General features: G+C 40.4%; 1 protein-coding gene and 2 non-coding genes across 4 annotated transcripts; 2 read left to right on the forward strand and 1 right to left on the reverse strand.

Moving 5' to 3' along the window:
- The first annotated feature begins 1,897 nt into the window (after positions 1-1,897).
- Positions 1,898-1,971, forward strand: trnat-agu (transfer RNA threonine (anticodon AGU)). Its single transcript has one exon. It is a non-coding gene; the product is annotated as a tRNA-Thr (tRNA).
- Positions 1,972-2,813: 842 nt separating this feature from the next.
- Positions 2,814-2,887, reverse strand: trnat-agu (transfer RNA threonine (anticodon AGU)). The gene has a single exon. It is a non-coding gene; the product is annotated as a tRNA-Thr (tRNA).
- A 705-nt stretch (positions 2,888-3,592) lies between these two features.
- trim59 (tripartite motif containing 59) lies at positions 3,593-8,227 on the forward strand. Of its 2 annotated transcripts, none has more exons than XM_026940841.3 (2): positions 3,593-3,694; positions 5,999-8,227. In XM_026940841.3, the coding sequence occupies exon 2, from the start codon at positions 6,049-6,051 to the stop codon at positions 7,315-7,317; it is 1,269 nt and encodes a 422-aa protein (XP_026796642.3). In that variant the 5' UTR covers positions 3,593-3,694; positions 5,999-6,048; the 3' UTR covers positions 7,318-8,227. The 2 variants fall into 2 exon arrangements, with proteins under 2 accessions (XP_026796642.3, XP_026796645.3); XM_026940844.3 differs by lacking the exon at positions 3,593-3,694 and adding an exon at positions 3,733-4,271.
- Positions 8,228-8,384: the final 157 nt, after the last annotated feature.

Genomic DNA, 8,384 nt, shown 5'->3' on the forward strand with positions numbered 1-8,384 from the left:
TTAGTAGTAGTAGTATTATTATTGAAGTCTTCCCTAACTGTTGACCATAAAAGCTACACAAGAATTTCCATTCTGTTTCCCAAAATTTTCAAGTCCGCAATGAAAGAAAAATTTCAATAAAGAGCATGCTCAGTATGCAAAGTGATGGTCAGACCTTTATGCCGTTTTTATTTTGATGCTGCCGTGGCATTATGAACAATGTTGCTGACCTGCTATACAAAGCATTCAAACATAAAATTAAAATACCCAATACAAAAAAAAGAAGTGCATTGCAGGGGGTTCTGCTATCTTGGTACTGGCGAGCTCATATGGCTGCATATTCGCATAAACAATATGCTTTTTCAAGAGTCTGCATGAAGCCACAAAAGTTACTGCTAGTATTTGAACCCAGGATTTAATGAACTAAGCCACAGATTGATGCACTGTAGTGAGGGGTTATTTTTATTTTTATTTATTATTTTTTTTTTATTTATTTATTTTTATTTTTTAAATCATCTGTCCCTCTGTCCAGGTAAGTTTTCTATGTCACCACCTGTTCGTCCTCATCAGGGATAAAGCTGCATCAGGGTTCATATGTTGCTTTGGGAAAATAAACTTAAGATAGTTTGAGCAGCAAGACCTGCAGGATGTTAACACTGGGGCACCTAATATTTTTTATTACTGAAGTTTGACTGTATACAGTTTTGCATGAGCATTGGGCTTTTAGGGCTAGGCTTTAGATTTACAAAGTATGTCCATACTACCAGAGAAAAGGAATTTATGAATAAAAAGTTTGGATGGGCATCAGCTAATTGGGACCTAGTACCTGCGTGCCTATTCTTCCAGAGAAAACGGACCTGTCTGCAAGCATTCACTTTTCAAGGCACTGCTGGGATTTGGACCCAGGCCATGCAAACTACATATTGTTAAACTTAAGCAATGTGGAAAGTTGCTAGCTGGCCCAGTACTCTACAACACTGCAGCCCTTGCCATTCAAAATGGTCCTAGGTTTTCTGTTCCAAAACAACATTCACATGCATTCTGAATGCAACACCATCACATAAAAGAATAAACAGGTAACAACATGGAAAACTAGTCTGGTTAGAGGTGTAGTAGGGGGAAACGAGACAGCCACTAAAGTGGTAGGGTTCTGTGGTTTGGTTAAGATGCCTTTCTAGTAAACTCAAGATGGTGTGTTTAACTCTTGTGCTGTGGCTTTGTTGGTTAACATGTATGTCTAGTAAAAGGGAGAGCCTGGGCTTGAATCCCTGCAGTGCTGTTGAAACCTGTATCTTCAAACAGGTTGCTCGTCTCTGGAAGAATGGTAATCTGTAATTATTAGGACGAATCAAAAATGGCCGATGCCCATACAGAGCTGCCTGATTTTCAAATTTGCGAAATATAATAAAATGCATGTTTGTCAACTCCTTTTAACTGTCTAATTTCAGCAATATTACAAAATACCAGTTGGCTCAATGAGCAATGTCAGTGCGGGTCTTGCCATTTCATTTTATTTCAGCAGTAATTTACATTTATCCCTATAGAGGATTACAAACTTGGTAACATGCAGCACTAGTCTGGTCAGAGGTACAGTAGAAAATATAGATAACAATGTTAGTGTTGTTTTGCTGTGGCTTAGTTGGTTAATGCTCCTGGGTAGTAAACCAGAGATCCTGGGTTTAAATATCAGCAGTGCCTCTGAAGCCATGTCTCTTCAGGCTGGTTGTTTTTCTCTTGAAGAATGGGCACAGTAGGTCTGTAAGTACTAATCCAAAATGGCCACTGCCCCTGCATTGAGTTCAGCAATGTGACAAAATACCAGCTGGCCCAATGTCAATGGTGGTCTTGCAATTGTTTTAAGTTTTCATTTCCTGTCTGGCCTGAGCAATTTATCATTATCCTTGAAGTTGCCTGGTGTGGCGCTGTGGCTTAGTTGGTTAAAGCGCCTGTCTAGTAAACAGGAGATCCTGGGTTCGAATCCCAGCAGTGCCTTGGAAAGTGTGTCTGTTCAGATGGGGTTCTTTTCTCTGAGTGAATGGGCACACTTGGACTAGTCCAAAATAACTGAAGGCTATGCAAAACTGCCTACTGTCTAACTTCAGCAATGTGGGAAATACTGCAGGGTGTCCCAAAAGTCTCCATACATAGGGGTCTATGTATGCCAACACCATGTCTAAACTAAATATGAAAAAGTTTGGGTGGCATTTTGCTACATAGTGTTAATTCCCTCTATGTATGGAGAGTTTTGGGACACCCTGCAGTTGCAGTTTGCATGGCCATTTGTTATTTTGGACTGTTAAACCTAATGTGACGTCAACATCAACATGGCCACGCACAGTGTTAACAGTCTAAAATCTCCCTTCTCTACTCTGCTTTTCAGGGGCATTGGCCATTTTGGATTAGTCCTTACAGACCTACTGTGCCCATTCTTCATGAGAAAAGCATCTTGCCTGAAGAGACGTGTCTTCTCAACTACCAGTACCTTCTCTGTTCACAAAGTAATGTCAAATCAACCTGGCCACACACAGTGTGAACAGTGTAAAGTCCTCCTTCTCTACTTTTTAAATTAATTTATAGCAATATTGGATTTGGATCAGTTAATGTACAGACACAGTAATTGGTTAGGTCTATAACACTGACCATACTAGTCACTGTTTTGAGAATGTAATATACAGTTATTAATAACATTAGCCTGCTAGCTTCTTGCTATTGTCTGCTGTTGTTCCTGTGCTGCAATTTCAGTCTAAAATTTTGCATTACTGTTTGCTCTAGTAGAACAGTATTCTTCTGTTCTACCAGAGAAAGTCAACATCTTAGCAGACACAGGCTTTCAAAGGCACTGCTGGGATTCGAACCCAGGATCTCCTGTTTACTAGACAGGCGCTTTAACCAACTAAGCCACAGCGCCACAGCGATTAAATCGTCATCACTCTTTTTCACGATACCTCTGACCGGCTAATTATAACATTACCAGATGTTTATTCCTCTTCAAGGATAATGATAAGCTACACAGGAAAAGAAAACCTAGAACAAGTGAAATGGCAAGACCTACACTGACATTACACATTAGGCCTGCTGGTGTATTTGCCTTATTGCTGAACTTACACAGTGTCAACATTATCAACTAAACTTAATACTTACAAAGTAATCAGTGTGTGTGTGTGTGTGTGTGTGTGTGTGTGTGTGTGTGTGTGTGTGTGTGGCGTTTACACATTCTCCCTGTGCATCAGGGGTTTTCTCTGGGTACTCTGGTGTCCTCCCCAATCCACTCAACCTTCATGCATTGTTGTCTGGGGTGTGTGTGTGTGTGTGTGTGTGTGTGTGTGATGGTGCCCTGCGATGGGTTGGCACACTGTCCAGAGCGTCCCCCGGCTTGTACCCCGAGTTCCCTGGGGTAAGCTCCAGGCACCTCGCGACCCTGTGTATCAACTCATAACTGGATATACAGTGAATAAGCCCTAAATATGTAAATACAATTTTCTTAAACATTCATCTCCTGTCAGTTGCTTTTGAGGGATCTTTGCACTGCATGTGGTGTTTCGAGCATTTCAGGGGTTAACACTGTAACTGTAACTGTAACGACGCGTTTGGTTCAAAAAACCTGAAATAGAAAGCTGTGATTGGTGGAAAGTGTTTGAAACGCGCATGCGCTCTGTACACCAGCAGGCAGGCAGTGAGACAGAAGGCAGCGCGCGCGGGGGGCTGTACTGCTCAGGTGAGTGTGTGGGCTTGATTATAAAAATATATTTTACACATATTTTTGTCATTATTCAGCTTAATAGGGTTATTGTTTTCACCATGTTTCCTTCTGTCCTGTATGAATAAATGCAAGCTAGCTAAAGAGAATTCAGACATGACAAAAAATGAAAAGGTACAGGTTTAGTTCTGCTCATTTACAGAAAATAAACATGATGTAGGTTAAATAATGACGCAGTTCCACCTGTGTTTACTGAATAACAGGAAGGAGTAGCGTTTCATGACGGAGCTAGCCCAACGTCATGTCCGGCTATCGCTTTGTTAACTTCACTTCCTTGGTGTTTTTCAGAGGTTTTGGTCGCTAATTACAGATTTTAGTCAGGTTTTATGTGCTACAATCCTTTTGGGAGTTTTTAAAACATGGTATTAATAATGTACTTTAAATATACGGGGAAAACGGGCAAACTTAGCATTCTGAAGTGATGCAGCTAATGTTGTAGAGACAGTAAACAAACCCCAAGAGCTTTCAGCTGAAGTAAAGCAAACAGCCTTCTCCACTCTCAGTGTGTCATTTCATCTAACAGGACAGACTCCAGGTGTTTATTTATTTATATATTTTAAATAATATCAACATACAGTACTGTGCAAAAGTCTTAGGCACCCTATTTTTTTTTAGTACAAACTTTGTTATAGATTTGTATTTTATGACTTCTACATTGTTGATTCAGTACAAAAACATTTTAGACATTAGTTTTCCAGCACTAAACTAAATGTTCCAGAAAAATGTATGTTATGTATGTTAGTAAAGAAAGCAGCATATTACATAAGAGACACTTTTCCGACAAAAAAAAACGATGAAGGCTGCTGGGGTTTGCTGCAAAAATAGGAAGCAAGTGCAACAGTCAAAGTCTCCAGAAGAACTGTGGCTGCTTCTGCAAGATGCTCAGTAACACTTACAGCTCATTTCCTTATAAAACTGCACACACTGTACCTGAGACTGCTATTTATTTTTTTCTTTTTTAAAGCGAAGGATCGTCACACCAAATATTGACTTGGTTTCATTTATTACTGTTTACTGCTCTTTATAGTATTTTTTAAATGTAGAAACATTTAATTTCATTATTTTTGAAGGTGTGTTTCTTTGCATGTGCCTAAGACTTTTGCACAGTACTGTATATCTCACACTTAGGTTTATTAAAGCTGTATCTTTTGTTACTGAATATTTAACTTGTAACACAGGAATAAAAATCACCTGATGTGTCTCAATGCTGTACAGTATACTGGATTTTACAAGAAGCTTGTGATATACAATTGAGCACTCTGACAATCCAGATTTATTTTGTCATGTCCTGTGACCAATTTAAAGGAAAAATCCACCCCAAACGATTAGCATATTCATTCAGTAATAGCTTTTTGTTGGTCAGGTTCGCAGTGGATCCAGCGTCTATCCTGGGAACACCACGTGGAATAGGATTAGGAATACACCCAGAGTGGCACACCAGGCCATCGCAGGACACCACACACACGCATTCACACACTTATTCACACCTACGCGAAACTTATTGTCACGAGGAAACCAGAGATTTCCAGATTTGCATATCGCTCATTTGCTGGATTGTTTTAATGTCTTGCAAGACATATCTCACAAAAAGTGTAGCAATATAATCGCAATATCCATCTTGTACAGTCCATTTCAGCATTTCCTACAGCAAGACTGCAGTTTCATTGACAACCAAATTTATGATGGTGCATCAATGTAATTACTTATGATGAGATGGGAGTGATGTCTGTTTCGCTCTGTTGAAGTTACAGTTTTGTTTTTTTAAGATGGAAAATGGCATAGAATTGAACGCCATTCAGTAATCCACATGATATAACTACTATTCCGAGTATGGATTGTACTGAAATTTCATAATAGTTCAGGGTCTTAAGAATTCCAATCCCATGTGCAAGGCATTGAATCTCATTAACAGGGACTGCGAGTGTAATTACAGCATGTAACTGAGCAGACCCCAATCTGAAAATATAACACTGGACTGAAATAGCTTTTTACAGTAAGGAGACAACACTCTTACTGTCATGTCAGATTGTTAGATGCTCAGGAGTAACACAAATCTTATGTCTTGTTAATAAACGTATGCCGGGGTCCGTTTAGTCCTCTAAATTAGCATGGCCATTCCTCTTAAATTTTCATCACTATTGTGCTAGCGTTCACAGCTATATGATTTTAGAACAGCAGTGTTAGTCTCAAACTCATAAATGTGTTTCCTAATATGGAAACCGAATGAAGCACCAGGATTGATTCTTCTTTCTGGGTTTTCAGGAGAGGGTGTTTTCTCAGGACGGCAGCAGTAGCTCACCCGTTATTGTGATATGGAGAATTTGGAAGAGGATTTGACGTGCTCTGTTTGTTATTCCCTCTTTAACGATCCACGAGTACTACCCTGCTCCCACACCTTCTGCAAAGCATGTCTGGACAACGTGCTCCAGGTCTCCACTAACTTCTCCATCTGGCGCCCACTTCGCCTACCACTCAAGTGTCCCAACTGCCGTAGCATGGTGGAACTTCCGCCTAATGGCGTGGAAGGTCTGCCGATTAATGTCTGTCTGCGCGCCATTATAGAAAAGTACCAGCGTGACAGTGAGCCGCGAACTCCTTCCTGCCCTGAGCACCATCGCCAGCCTCTGAATGTCTACTGCGTTCAGGACTGCAAGCTTATATGTGGTTTGTGCCTCACTATTGGGCAGCATCAGGGCCACACCATTGATGATCTGCAGACAGCGTACGTCAAAGAGCGCAATACCCCAGCCAGACTAGTCGAGCGGCTCACGGACAGGCGCTGGGAAGAAGTCTGTGGCCTGGTGGAGAAGTTAGAACAGGAAAAATCTCGACATGAAGGTCTAATAAGGCAAGACCGCGAAGCCGTTACGCGGTTCTTTCAGGGCCTGGAGCGCCTTCTGGAGCACAAGAAAGAGGCATTCATGAAAGTTCTGGACAGGGCCAACGGGCAGCTGGTCTGCACTTATAAGCCACTCATCGAGAAGCTTAAGGATATGAAGGAGGAGCAGCTAGAGCTCATCTCCATCATCTCAAGCATCAGTGAAGATGAGTCAGCCCTTGTTTTCCTGGAAAAGGTGCACCACTTGAGGCAGAGGGTTGATGCCTTGACCCAGACAGAGCTGCCTGAAGTCCCCACCCTCCACATCTCGCCTCACTTAGAGGAGTTCCTTGAGGAACACTGGGCTAACGTGACGATTGGAAGGCTGGAAGATAGTCCAGTTCCAGAAATCTCCTGTCATGTGAAGAGACATACTACTGAAGAGCCACAGTCAGCATTAGCTCAGAAGTGGACGTTCAAGTCTTTGACTGCTGTGGCTTTGCTGATGGTGCTGCTGTTCCTTCTGGTTTTCTGGTTAAATCCAGTGATTGGAGCATCACTTGGGTTCTCCAGCGTCTCACAGATTAGTCAAGCAGTAGTGAGTCTAGCTCATGAACTTTCTTTACCACTTCATGGCTCAGGGACATTTCTATACTGCCTGCTTCATGATCTTAGCCTTAAATTCAATTCGTATATTTCAGCTGTAGGAGAGAGCACCTATCAACATGTGGCCTTCTTTTTTAAAACATTACGGTTATGTTAAGTCACTGTGCAACCAGAAGCGGTACTCTGTGCTGTAGAGTTAACTTTTACTACATTTACATGTGCATCAAGTTAAGCAGAAAGGTTCAATTACACATGACTATTCAGCTGAACAGAGCACAGCTTGCTACAAGCCACAGCGTAGCAGTTAATATTCCTGTTCAGCGATAAAAGGGGAACAGTATGGTTCTAATTCACCTGAAATGAAATCGGGCAGTTTTGAGAATTTCATGTCTCTTCTTGTAACTGATGAACTAATATTTTATAATACAGTGCTGCTGTTTTGTTTCTACTTTCTAATTCCTAACATTTTCTACTGAAATTTTAATAACTTGTCTATGTGTCAGTTTTTTTCTTAAATTAATAATTATCAATAATTTTTGGCTGTTTTATTTTGCCCAACCATTTTAGAAATTAAAGTATGTTATGCTTGAAATAAGGGCTGCACTTATCAAAAGTAAAATCTAATGTAATGTAAAATCTAATGCAGTTATTGATGGTTATTTACACAGGAACAGTGCAGCGAGAGAGATATTGCTCACCATGTGGGTGTCCAACACACCAATCTACAGGCTATCAGGCTAGACAGAGTCCAGCAGGACAGACTTCTGAGTACACATGTATGTTTAGTTTAATGAAAAAGGTACCCAAGTGTGAAGTTCAAGTGTGTGTGTTTACTGCAGAGTTGTTTCATCACTGCTTGAAGGGAGAACAATGCTGCTGTGCTCAGAATGCAGAGGTGCCAACTAAGGGCGATATGACATAATTCAAGACATTTCTACAATACATAATGTGTAACATGATATAGGTGTACAAACCAGCTACCAGCAAAACATTAGTGTTGCATTAAAAAAAATGTTATGAAGAACCTGTGTCTACAAAAATAAATTACTTAACTGAACAAAAAAAAAGACTAATAAATTCCAATAATACATATAAAAATGTATCATTATAAAGGCTCAGTACAATATTTACTGTCAGCTGCATCTAATTAGTGATTGTATTATTTACATAATACATTTATCACAATATCTATATTATACTGCCCAGCCCTATAGCCTACGATTT

Source organism: Pangasianodon hypophthalmus, chromosome 21 (genome assembly GCF_027358585.1).
Source record: "Pangasianodon hypophthalmus isolate fPanHyp1 chromosome 21, fPanHyp1.pri, whole genome shotgun sequence".
In the NCBI taxonomy this organism is placed as follows: domain Eukaryota; kingdom Metazoa; phylum Chordata; class Actinopteri; order Siluriformes; family Pangasiidae; genus Pangasianodon; species Pangasianodon hypophthalmus.

Bases quoted from the DNA above. Each gene is read 5' to 3' on its own strand.
- trim59 (XM_026940841.3), top strand. From the start codon at position 6,049: ATGGAGAATTTGGAAGAGGATTTGACGTGCTCTGTTTGTTATTCCCTC.